General features: G+C 44.7%; 1 protein-coding gene across 3 annotated transcripts in view; it reads left to right on the top strand.

Annotated features, from left to right (window-relative positions):
- Positions 1-13,226, top strand: part of PTK2 (protein tyrosine kinase 2) — a 385,991-nt gene that overhangs the window by 162,982 nt on the left and 209,783 nt on the right. For all 3 annotated transcript variants that reach the window (XM_077809747.1, XM_077809744.1, XM_077809746.1), the window contains one exon: positions 1,683-1,770. In XM_077809747.1, coding sequence (XP_077665873.1) covers positions 1,683-1,770 — 88 coding nt within the window. The remainder of the gene's footprint in view (positions 1-1,682; positions 1,771-13,226) is intronic.

Raw genomic sequence — 13,226 nt, forward strand, 5'->3', positions numbered from 1 at the left:
AGAGAACCTCAAAATATCAAGAAAAATTAACTGAGTATTGTAAATCCGTAGTTTTATATATATAATAAAATGTTTATATATATTATTCACCATAGATTGAGTATTCAACACTAGAAATAGGCAACACAGCAAATCAAAATTCTGTATCTGTTCGTCATTTTTGTGGGGCTCGGATTCATTACATGTTCAAACAAGTTAATGTGATTTTAATCAATAATTTTGTCTTGTCAGGTATGTGCGCCTTAACTTGCAATCCTTAACATTATTTTCTATAAATTGCTAAGCAGCCTTTCCTATCCTGCTGAAACCAGCAATATGAAATTTCACAACAAAAGCTTGTCACTGTGCAAAAACCATTAAATATATGGTTTCAAAATGTTTCTAATTACAATAAAGATTATGTAGCTGGCCATCTTGCTAAAATGCTATTGTGTTTGTGATAATGCTAGTTTTACACTGAATGAGACTATTACTTAGATTCTAAGATCTTCAGGGTAGGAACCACCTGATTGGAGTCTTTAGGTGCCACTGCAGTACCAATAATTTAATATCCAATCAGTTTCCAAACAGCTTTACTATTTATAAACAAAAACTTTAGGGAGATCTAAAACTCTGGCATAGCCAGTAAATCAAAGTGACCCATAGTCCTGCCTCTCTGGACCTCCTGTTGTAATTGAATGGTGTGGCAATGTCATGGTGGGATTTAGATTTTTGAGTTACTAAATACACCTCAGTACCCTAATATGGGATACGCCTATCTGTTATGAAATCCTCCTGTAGGTAAATCCCAACAATTCCATTGAGGTAGTTCCAGGAATAGATATTGCAGCACCTTTATTTGATAAGAGACTGAGCCTTTTCCAGCTGAAAATGAGTCTTTGGCTAATGCACAGGTTGTGGCTCCCTGATGGGCTATATCAGTTGCCATTTTCACTTGGAACAGCACCTGTGTACTCACTTTTGCCAGCTGTGCATTAAACATTCATGCTTGTGCTAACCAAGAAACCTAGTAATTGTTACTTGCTCGACCAGTAGTCCATCATCTTAGCTTCAGCTGCTACCACCACCTATAGCAGGGCCTGGCAGCCCATCCAGGTACTGTGAAGTCAATGCCTTAGTCCTTATAACAGCCTCTTTGAACTAGTATAGACCTGCAAGCCCATCAGGAAAACATAATCATCTGTTCCAGCAACAGGTTCAAACCTACTACTCACCTCCCCATGCTTCCTACCCATAAGACCTGCCAAAGCTCAGTCCTTCGAAATCACCCCGATGAGATGAGGGTTCCCAGTAAACAAAGGGAACCAGGTATACTTTTTCCTCTGAACTTCAGTATAACTGGGCTGTCAAAATGGTTTCCCATTTAATTAATTAAATTTAAACTGAAATTGCTTTTTAATAAAGTTTTAAAAGCACTTGCAAATTATACAGAGGTTTGGGGTGTGTGGGGTTTTTTTGTTTTTTGTTTTTGTTTTTTTTTAAACATCCTAATCATAGAATCATATGTAGGTCTGGAAGGGCCCTTGAGAGGTCATCAAGTCCAGACGCCTGTGCTGAGCCAGGACCAAGTATACGTAGACCATCCAGGACAGGTCCTTGTCGAACCTGTTCTTTAAAAGCTACAGTGATGAAGATTTATTCTCCTTGCATTATGGATGTAATCCTGTTTTCCTTCTTTTTAGATATGAACTGCGAATCCGATATTTACCAAAAGGATTTCTGAATCAGTTTACTGAGGACAAGCCAACACTAAATTTTTTCTATCAGCAGGTAAATTTATTTTGACTATTGTTTATTTTCTCATCTGCAATCCTGAAAGTTTGTTTTGCTTATACAGGAACAAGTTGCTGCAGGAACAGAAAATTACAAAAATCATATTGTGTGTATAAAACAGATATGGAAGAGACAGTCGCTTCTTTCTCACTGGGAAGTGATGAGAAATACCCTTCTCCGGGGCGGGGTTTTGGCAGATGTTTTCACAACTTGGATGCAATTTACAATTCACTTGGCAGTTTGTTATTCATGTTTCTCATTTTATTAAATTATTTGTTTCCATTATATTTGAAAGTATAACTAAATGACCTGTTTTATGTATATTAATGTGTTCATGAACATGTATTAATTGCTCAACCTAAATACAAAATGGTATTTTCTGGATTTTCAAGCATTCTGCAGCTAGACTCTCCACCAGTGATCACAAAAATGTGCACTGAAAGACTAAGCCTCACAACAGTCCTTAAGGGCTCAAGTTCGTTGTCAGATTTGGGCTGTTGTCTGTCTCAGTGTTATCTAGGGCCCAATTTTCAGATATGAATGTTTGAAATTAAGCATCTGAATCCGTACTTTGATGTCTGAATTAACAGGTAGTTGTTTAAGATGGTTATTGAAGTGCCAAAGTACAGATTTAGGTACGTAACTTTAGACAGACAAGATTTAAGTGAAAACATGTCCCTCTACCGTAGAAAGAATAGTTTCCTCCAGTTGCAGGAGTTAGTGGATGAAATTCTGGCCTGTGTTTTGCAGGAGTTCAGACTAGAAGATCATAATATTCCCTTCTGGCCCTAACAGTGTATGAAAACTCAGCCCCTAAAAATATTGATGCTGTCTACTTATCATACAGGATTGTTGCAGTGTGTTTGATTGCTGTGATGTTGATAATGCACATCACTGAAGTACTGTCAGTGTTTAACAAATAACTTAATTGATACTGATTGTTGTTTTTCTCAGCTATGTATTACACAAAATTCCTATATTATGCATGTAACAAGTTACAGTGCCCCTCACCTCTTCATGTGTTTCAATAGCTGCAACCACTAAAAAGAACTACTTAATTCAGGTAATTAGTTTAAAGATGACCTGTAAAAAGGGAAAATGCATTTGTGCCCCTTTTGAATCTTTATGGAGCATTGAAAGGGGAACAGATTTTTATCCATGGTGTTTAGAAGGGTTTTTTTTCAACTCCAATGACTAATAAATGTGTTGAGGAAAGATTCCACGCTTCCACTCCTCCAGCAAAGGTACAAGCTCACAATACACCCTGCTTGGAGACCCCCTCCCCAGAAGATCTCCGCCAAAAGCAGGAAGGCCAGATTTGACATGTCTTGTATTTCCAAGATTTACTAAAAGGCAATAAAAGAACCCATAAAAATGCCTCAGGCTTTTTTTCCACATTAGAAAGCAAAAAAAAAAAGTACAACCTCACTCCCTTTAAAGAAATAAAACAAAAGTTTGCCTGCCTTTGTGATAGATGGTCCCTTGCACCGAAAATCATATCAATATTCAGGTTACTCCCAGTCCCAAAGGACCAGTTACTTATCTCAGGTCAAGTGCATCCTAGGTCTTGCACTGAAGACAATGCTTGTAGACTATCCTATAGTAAACTCACTAAAGGCTTATTAACTAGGAAAGAGAATTGAGAGTCATATACAAGGTTAAAACAGGTAAACATACACGCACACACAAATGAATATAGTCTTAGGTTTCAAAAGATGATAGTAGCTGCTGTAATATGCAAGCTTTATATGTCCTTTAAGGCTAAACCAAGATAAACAGCTGGGGACCCCTTGCTTATGTTTAGAAATCTTAGGCTCAGAGTTCAAGCAGCTTAGGAATACAATTTCTTATTAACAGGGATTTGTATTCTTTCCCCCCAGCATTCAAACTGGAGACAAAGCGTTTGTGTAGGTCTCCTCTTAGAATCATAGAATATCAGGGTTGGAAGGGACCTCAGGAGGTCATCTAGTCCAACCACCTGCTCAAAAGCAGGACCAATCCCCAATTAAATCATCCCAGCCAGGGCTTTGTCAAGCCTGACCTTAAAAACTTCTAAGGAAGGAGATTCAACCACCTCCCTAGGCAACGCATTCCAGTGTTTCACCACCCTCCTAGTGAAAAAGTTTTTCCTAATATCCAACCTAAACCTCCCCCACTGCAACTTGAGACCATTACTCCTTGTCCTGTCCTCTTCCACCACTGAGAATAGTCTAGAACCATCCTCTCTGGAACCACCTCTCAGATAGTTGAAAGCAGCTATCAAATCCCCCCTCATTCTTCTCTTCTGCAGACTAAACAATCCCAGTTCCCTCATCCTCTCCTCATAAGTCATGTGTTCCAGACCCCTAATCATTTTTGTTGCCCTTCGCTGGACTCTCTCCAATTTATCCACATCCTTCTTGTAGTGTGGGGCCCAAAACTGGACACAGTACTCCAGATGAGGCCTCACCAATGTCGAATAGAGGGGGACGATCACGTCCCTCAATCTGCTCGCTATGCCGCTACTTATACATCCCAAAATGCCATTGGCCTTCTTGGCAACAAGGGCACACTGTTGACTCATATCCAGCTTCTCGTCCACTGTCACCCCTAGGTCCTTTTCTGCAGAACTGCTGCCTAGCCATTCGGTCCCTAGTCTGTAGCTTTGCATTGGGTTCTTCCGTCCTAAGTGCAGGACCCTGCACTTATCCTTCTTGAACCTCATGAGATTTCTTTTGGCCCAATCCTCCAATTTGTCTAGGGCCCTCTGTATCCTATCCCTGCCCTCCAGCGTATCTACCACTCCTCCCAGTTTAGTATCGTCCGCAAATTTGCTGAGAGTGCAATCCACACCATCCTCCAGATCATTTATGAAGATATTGAACAAAACCGGCCCCAGGACCGACCCCTGGGGCACTCCACTTGACACCGGCTGCCAACTAGACATGGAGCCATTGATCACTACCTGTTGAGCCCGACAATCTAGCCAACTTTCTACCCACCTTATAGTGCATTCATCCAGCCCATACTTCTTTAACTTGCTGACAAGAATACTGTGGGAGACAGTGTCAAAAGCTTTGCTAAAGACAAGAAACAATACATCCACTGCTTTCCCTTCATCCACAGAAGCAGTAATCTCATCATAGAAGGCGATTAGATTAGTCGGGCATGACCTTCCTTTGGTGAATCCATGCTGACTGTTCCTGATCACTTTCCTCTCATGTAAGTGCTTCAGGATTGATTCTTTGAGGACCTGCTCCATGATTTTTCCGGGGACTGAAGTGAGGCTGACTGGCCTGTAGTTCCCAGGATCCTCCTCCTTCCCTTTTTTAAAGATTGGCACTACATTAGCCTTTTTCCAGTCATCCGGGACTTCCCCCGTTCGCCACGAGTTTTCAAAGATAATGGCCAATGGCTCTACAATCACAGCCGCCAGTTCCTTTAGCACTCTCGGATGCAACTCGTCCGGCCCCATGGACTTGTGCACATCCAGCTTTTCTAAATAATCCCTAACCACCTCTTTCTCCACAGAGGGCTGGCCATCTATTCCCCATGTTGTGATGCCCAGTGCAGCAGTCTGGGAGCTGACCTTGTTAGTGAAGACAGAGGCAAAAAAAGCATTGAGTACATTAGCTTTTTCCACATCCTCTGTCACTAGGTTGCCTCCCTCATTCATTAAGGGGCCCACGCTTTCCTTGGCTTTCTTCTTGTTGCCAACATACCTGAAGAAACCCTTCTTGTTACTCTTAACATCTCTCGCTAGCTGCAGCTCCAGGTGCGATTTGGCCCTCCTGATTTCATTCCTACATGCCCGAGCAATATTTTTATACTCTGCCCTGGTCATATGTCCAACCTTCCACTTCTTGTAAGCTTCTTTTTTATGTTTAAGATCCGCAAGGATTTTACCGTTAAGCCAAGCTGGTCGCCTGCCATATTTACTATTCTTTCGACACATCGGGATGGTTTGTCCCAGTAACCTCAACAGGGATTCCTTGAAATACAGCCAGCTCTCTTGGACTCCTTTCCCCTTCATGTTAGTCCCCCAGGGGATCCTACCAATCCGTTCCCTGAGGGAGTCGAAGTCTGCTTTCCTGAAGTCCAGGGTCCGTATCCTGCTGCTTACCTTTCTTCCCTGTGTCAGGATCCTGAACTCAACCAACTCATGGTCACTGCCTCCCAGATTCCCATCCACTTTTGCTTCCCCTACTAATTCTTCCCGGTTTGTGAGCAGCAGGTCAAGAAAAGCTCCCCCCCTAGTTGGCTCCTCTAGCACTTGCACCAGGAAATTGTCCCCTACGCTTTCCAAAAACTTCCTGGATTGTCTATGCACCGCAGTAGTGCTCTCCCAGCAGATATCAGGAAAATTAAAGTCACCCATGAGAACCAGGGTGTGCGATCTAGTAGCTTCTGCGAATTGCCGGAAGAAAGTCTCATCCACCTCATCCCCCTGGTCCGGTGGTCTATAGCAGACTCCCACCACTACATCACTCTTGTTGCTCACACTTCTAAAAACTTAAACCAGAGACACTCAGGTTTTTCTGCAGTTTCATACCGGAGCTCTGAGCAGTCATACTGCTCCCTTACATACAGTGCTACTCCCCCACCTTTTCTGCCCTGCCTGTCCTTCCTGAACAGTTTATAACCATCCATGACAGTACTCCAGTCATGTGAGTTATCCCACCAAGTCTCTGTTATTCCAATCACGTCATAGTTCCTTGACATCACCAGGACCTCCAGTTCTCCCTGCTTGTTACCAAGGCTTTGTGCATTCGTATAGAAGCACTTGAGATAACCTCTTCATGGGTGGAGGGTGCAATCAACAAAATTTTTTGTCCACTGATGTTCCAGAATGGCTTGTTTGATGTCTGTAGAACTTTTTTTTCTGTTGGGGAGGAAATAACACCTTTTGTGGTAAACTAATATTTCACACTTGGTAATGCTTCTCCCCTGACTGTGGGAGTTTGCAGTCTTAGCAAACATTTTTATGGTTACAGAGCAAACATTTAAGCATTGCCTTATAACCTGGGATACAGATATTATAAGTAGGATTAATATATGCAGCATCCTACAAGCATTCTATAAAAGTAACACATTCTTAATATCTGTTTTAACAATGCTAACACACAGGCGAGCCAGACTGGTTTCAAGCTATGCATTTGTCAGTGTTCAGTGAGGCCCAGTGTCCTTGGCATAAGCAGGCACCTGGTCTGCCAGCATCACACCTGTTTGCTTACCAAGCTGTATTTTCTTGGAATTATCACCTGTCACCTCCAGGAGTATGGTTAGTGGGGAAAAAATTAAATCTGTACATGAACTGGTTTTAATTTGTTGAGACAACAGGGATGTGTTTTGTTGTACCAAAAGACACCCTTGTGAACAGCTCAGAGGGAGCCTGCACTTTGTCTTACACTGTGCCAGTAATAGTAACTCCACTGATTTCTTCAGAAGCTAAACTTTTCTTTTAGGATCCTTTTACAATGCAGGTATAACTGTTCTCGTGTACCATTGTCTGTCTTTTTCTGCCAGGACTATAGACATCCTTTTTGTAGTCATCTCTTCTGGGCTGCAAAAACCTAGTGTACACCCTGTAAAAATTAGGGAGTAACTGTGGGGCAAGTGCAGAGCAAGTTACTCTTTTACCTTCATGGGAAGATGTAAACCTACTAAAATTTTATATTTTACTGTAGCAGAGTGTGGCAGGGCCCCCTTGGCTTTTGCCTCTGCAAGGTTTACAAAGGCACTCGGAGACCCTAGGTTTAGTAACCACTGGTGCACTTTATTCTCAGGCTTTTTCCCACCACTGTTTCACCATGTACAAGCTACCCTTCACCATCTGCAGGCAGGAGGGAGGGGAAAGCTATCTTCCTGCTTCCGTTCCCTGCCTTTTTCCTTTTCTCCTGCTCTCCCCTGGCTTCCTTCCCCTGAGGCTTTTATGCAGCCCCAGGCTAATTAGGTAGCAGCTGTCTCCGCCTCCCCAATTAGGGCCAGGTTACCTGCAGCCTGCTCTAATTTTTTTCCCCTAACGAGGAGCGGACATGACAGAGGGCTGAATCTGCAACCCTTTGCCCAGCCCTGTCACATCACATATAAGAAAATTTAATAAGATCAGTGCCCTTTTAATAGAAAAAATGAGAATTCTCTTTCACCTTAATCTTTCACCTCAAATTAGGGTTTGAAATAAACATACTAATCCTGGTCACTACAGCTCCCATGTTAAAGATGGCAAACCTTGTGTTCTCCTGGTGCAATTCTGTTAAGTAACTGAATTGTAAAAAGAAAAGGAGTACTTGTGGCACCTTAGAGACGAACAAATTTATTAGAGCATAAGCTTTCGTGAGTTACAGCTCACTTCATCGGATGCATACAGTGGAAAATATAGTGGGGAGATTTTATATACACAGAGAACATGAAACAATGGGTGTTATCATACAGACTGTAACAAGAGTGATCAGGAAAGGTGAGCTATTACCAGCGGGGGGGACGGGGGACCTTTTGTAGTGATAATCAAGGTGGGCCATTTCCAGCAGTTGACAAGAACAGTAGGTGGGGAAATAAACAAGGGGAAATAGTTTTACTTTGTGTAATGACACATCCACTCCCAGTCTTTATTCAAGCCTAACTTAATTGTATCCAGTTTGCAAATTAATTCCAATTCAGCAGTCTCTCGTTGGAGTCTGTTTTTGAAGTTTTTTTTGTTGAAGAATTGCCACTTCTAGGTCTGTAATCGAGTGACCAAAGAGATTGAAGTGTTCTCCGACTGGTTTTTGAATTTTATAATTCTTGACGTCGTTTTCTTAAAATGCAGTTTAATGAAATGAATGTATTGCCACGTTTTATCAGTAATGATCTTGAGTTCCCAAAGTGCAGTTCAAACATCTCTCTTCTCAGAATGAACCTGGTATTTGAATCTATGATGGTAGAAAAGCACTCTTTGGCTGTATCTTTCCATGCTTATTCTCAGCCTGAAGGTGACCGTATTTGGACAACTGTGGTTTGATTTTGCTGTGTAGGATTGTTTCTGGGACAATAAAACCTGGGTCCCCTTTGGTTTTAGTTTCCAGCAAAAGGTGTCCTTTCATAGATATTTGTGTTCAAACTCTTTGTACTTATTCCATACATAGACAAAAGTCTTAGATGCCAAGCTGCCTTTTCCCATTAGACAATCAAGTGTATATCTAATTCCAAAATACTAAATGAATTCTAGTCAGCCATCTAGTTGACCAGCCGTTGGGAGATACTCAGGGAAGACTTTCTTCCCAGCAACTTTCCCTTCCCTTTTCTTTCTTTCTGGGGGGGAGCACTTTTATTAGAATAATGGAACCACCTGCTCTCACAGACAGAGTCCTGATAAGAACGCAGCTGTCTTCTTTTATCCCACAATTAGAGTCAAGGGAAGGAAGCAGCTGTTTCTTTTTAATCCCTTCTGGTGGCCTTATATTTCTGACACCTGTGAGGTTTTGGTTATTTTGGTTTGTGAAATTGGCAAGCTGCTACTGGCTTCTGAGGATGTGCACTACACAGCTCAAAGGGCCTGAGCACCCCTCTATGGTGTTATTTCTTAGCTATACAAGTGAGGGATTTGTGACACTGCACATCTGGCATTTATGTAGCATCTTCTGATGAATGCATACTCTGCTAAGTTCGGGGGAAAGTTGAGGAACAGATTACAAATGATTAAAGATGGCATGATGGTACTTTTGACCTCCAGAAGTTTACTCACACACATGCAAGCAGATGCATTTATCTGCAGCATCAAACATTCAAATACACTACATGCTGTATATCTTCAAGAACAGGGAAATATAAATCACATGCCAGCATGTATGTATCTTGAGCTCCCTACTCATGAATCCGACCGTGGACATTCCAGTACAGTTCTACTTAGAAAATTGACTCTACAAAGATGGCCTCCTGGGACTCCATGTTTATTTTATCTACCTTACCTGCATATCATATTTTCTCAGTTTAGAAGTAAAAAAAAAAATAAAAAAAATTAATTACCAGCTCTGCAAATGCCAACTTGACTCTGAAAGTCAAGATGTAGTGTTTCTCACATGCATTATAAAGTAGTATAGATTCAGAAGACCAGATTCTGCCCGTAATTACACTGACATATTTTCGGATGAGTCAGATCTGACCTGTACAGACGGAACTGCACTGAGTTCCCTCTTAAAAACTTATGAGGGAGGCTCTGCCACTATTGACTTTGAAACAAACTGCTTTTCTGCTGACCATAAAGGTGCACACTAAGGGGACTTCAGTGAGAGAATCTCCTCCTCATGTTCTCTTTTCCCTTTGCTAACAATAGAGGAATGGGGAAATTCAGGAATCTTGAATGCCATTCCAGGCTTTTGTTGTCCCAGGCTCTTCTGCACGTTCACCTCAAGCATGACCCCTTCTGCTGCGGCCCCTCCAAATATCCCAGTCAAGTCTTTACCCACTCTTGGTCCCTTGTCCCAGTTTCCACCTTTCAGGCTTCTCATCCCAAACCCAGTCTCACACCTTTAGACTCTCCATCCCAGTCTCCTATTCACTCCTAGTCCCAGCTTCCATGCATTACTTTATCCTGCTATGGATAGAGGCTACGTGATTGAATCCAAAGGTATAACTGATATATCTGTCCCTCCTGTCCCACAGTCAGAATAAAAAGGGTCACTCAGCAAAATCCATGGAGAACCAATAATAAGAGGAAATATTATTCCCAGACAGTTTAGCATTCATACGGTGAGTTCACTGTCCCAAATGTGGAGTCAGAAACCAACTGGTTTAAAAAAAACGTAATTTTACAATCAAACTTTTTCTAATGTAATCTAAAGTCGTGGTGGTTCTTCAAGTGCTTGCTCATGTCCATTCAGCTTAGGTGTGTGTGCTTGCCACATGCACCGGTGCTGGAAGTTTTTTCCCTCAGCAGTATCCATAGGGGACCGGCTGGAGTGGCATGCACATGCCGTGGTATATAGGGCGCTGCTGGCTCCCCCTACCCTCAGTTCCTTCTTGCCGCCAGTGACGGTGCTGGAACTGTTGCTGTTTCAGCTAGTGCTGCTGCTGCTCGTTCGTACGAGCTAGTTAATTCTTGTATTATAGTGAATATAGTTTTCTGTTAGTGTTTGTAAATCCTTTAGCTATAGTTAGAGACTTCGTAGGTCCTGAACAGGACTTTGCCTCGGGACAGGGCATACCCCAGTTCCCAGGCTTTAAGCCCTGTGATCGCTGCAAGAGGCCCATGCCCATTAGTGATCCACACAGCAGTTGTCTGTGTTGCTTGGACGAAGGGCACGCTAGTGAAAAGTGCAAAATTTGCAAGTCCTTCAAGCCAGGGACTAAGAAGGAGCGCAATATTTGTTTAAGAGTGCTCCTTATGGAGTCAGATCTCACCCCGGCACCAGAGCAACACTCCGACTTGGCACCGAGCACCGGGACCTTGGTACACAGTGCCCCACAGGGACTGTCCGCCATCTGGCACCAGTCCCCATCTGTGGCTCCGACCCAGAAGCTCAAGAAGATGATGAGAGCAAGGTCCCATGCCGGCCAACTCTTCACCCCCATCAGGATCTTGGGCCCAAGCTCCGGTGGAGCCCAGTCCACTCCCTGCCGGCTACCCCAGATAGTGGCAGAGGCCTCCATCAGCTCCAGGTACTGGCCACGCCAGAGGCCCTGCAGGCAGTGCAGAAGATCATGTCCCTCCCAGTGCCACCCACACCTGCTCCTGCTTTTCCCCCAGTAATGGGGTAAACCCACTTTCAGACCATGTTGGTCCCCACTTCAGCGGCACCATTTCCTGTTGCTTGCCCCCCTCAAAGCCACCATGCATCTGACCACGAAAGGCAGATGCAGCGCAGCCCCATTCAGTCCTCGGACCTTGGGCACAGGCAGAGAGGCTCGAGATGCAGCTCACCAGCTACTGGGCGCAGACCTTTGGAGGCACGTGCCCCCCGGCAGGAGTACCAGTCCTGGCACCTGGTATCTCGGAGACCACGGTACCGCTCCAGGGACCCGTAGAGGGATCGACGTTGCCCTTCCTCAGACCGTCACCGATCCTCTAGGAGGGCATCACTGTGTGCGGGCGCTTCTCGGCACTGGACCCGTTCCGACTCCCGGTCCCACTCCTCATCGTGGTACTGTTCATCAAGCGCGAGATATAGATCGCTGGCTCCAAGTCTTCGCGGATCCGTTGAGCGCCGCCAGTCCCTAAGACTCCACACCAGATCGGACTCCAGGCAGAGTGACCGGCACTGGTCAGGAATCTTAGAATATCAGGGTTGGAAGGGACCTCAGGAGGTCATCTAGTCCAATCCCCTGCTCAAAGCAGGACCAATCTCCAAATTTTTTGCCCCAGATCCCTAAATGCTCATGCTAAATCCCCTCAAGGATTGAACTCACAACCCTGGGTTTAGCAGGCCAATGCACAGACCACTGAGCTATCCCTCCACCGTTCTGCTCTGTCCTGGTTGCCTGGGAGCAACCGCTCAGGATCCAGCCCTGGTTTGGAGCAAGGTTCCCTGATGGCGGAACAAGCTCCGGTACCAGCGATACCAGCTACACTGTTGGCAACGAAACTGGTCCTGTGGCCTCAGGCACAGTGGCCGGGACCATGGTACACATGGAACCCGTGGGGGTTCATCAAGCCCTCTCAGGCTGCCTGCTCAGTGTCCGGGGCCTTGTAGACAGCAGCTGCCTCTCTCTCCTTCCCTCCTAAGGTGCGAGGACCCCGCAGGTCCAAGAGGGAGCAGAAGAGCAAACCACTGGGCCACCAGTGGTTGTGGAGCACCCTACGGCATCGGCATCTTCCTCGTTGTCGCCAGATGAGGCTATAATGGGGCCTTCTCCCCTGGTTCCTCCGGATGACGCTAAAGCTCCCCAGGAACTACTGAAGAGGGTCGCTGCCAACCTGAGTCTTCTGGCAGAGGAGTTAAAGGAGCCCTCAGACTCTCTCTTGGATGTCCTCTACTCCACAGCATCAGCCAGGGTAGCTTTGCCCCTTCACGAAGAGGTCTCTAAGATCATTAATGCCCTGTGGCAAACTCCCTCCTCCCTACCACAAATCTCCAAGAGGGCTGAGAGCAAGTACTTTGTGCCATCCAAAGGCCACGAGTACCTGTACACCCACCCTGCTCCCAACTCCCTAGTGCTAGAAGCGGTTAACCACAGGGAGTGACAGGGTCAACCCAAGGCTACCCCTAAGAACAAAGACTCCAAGAGACATGGGCATAAGGTTTGTTCGTCCTCTAATCTCCAATTGAGGTTGACCAACCATCAATCCCGCATGGGACGCTATGAATTTAACATGTGGCAGGCCATGGCCAAGTTCAGGAGCTTCCTTCCTGAGGCTTCTAGGAAGGAATTCCGAGCTATTATAGAGGAGGGCATGACTGCGGCAGGGCGATGCTCCAGGCATCTTCGGATACAGCGGACACTACCGCCCAAAGCATGGCCTCAGCCGTCGCCTGCTGCTCCTCTCTGGCTTGTCCCCAGAG

Source organism: Eretmochelys imbricata, chromosome 2 (assembly GCF_965152235.1).
Source record: "Eretmochelys imbricata isolate rEreImb1 chromosome 2, rEreImb1.hap1, whole genome shotgun sequence".
Lineage (NCBI taxonomy): Eukaryota > Metazoa > Chordata > Testudines > Cheloniidae > Eretmochelys > Eretmochelys imbricata.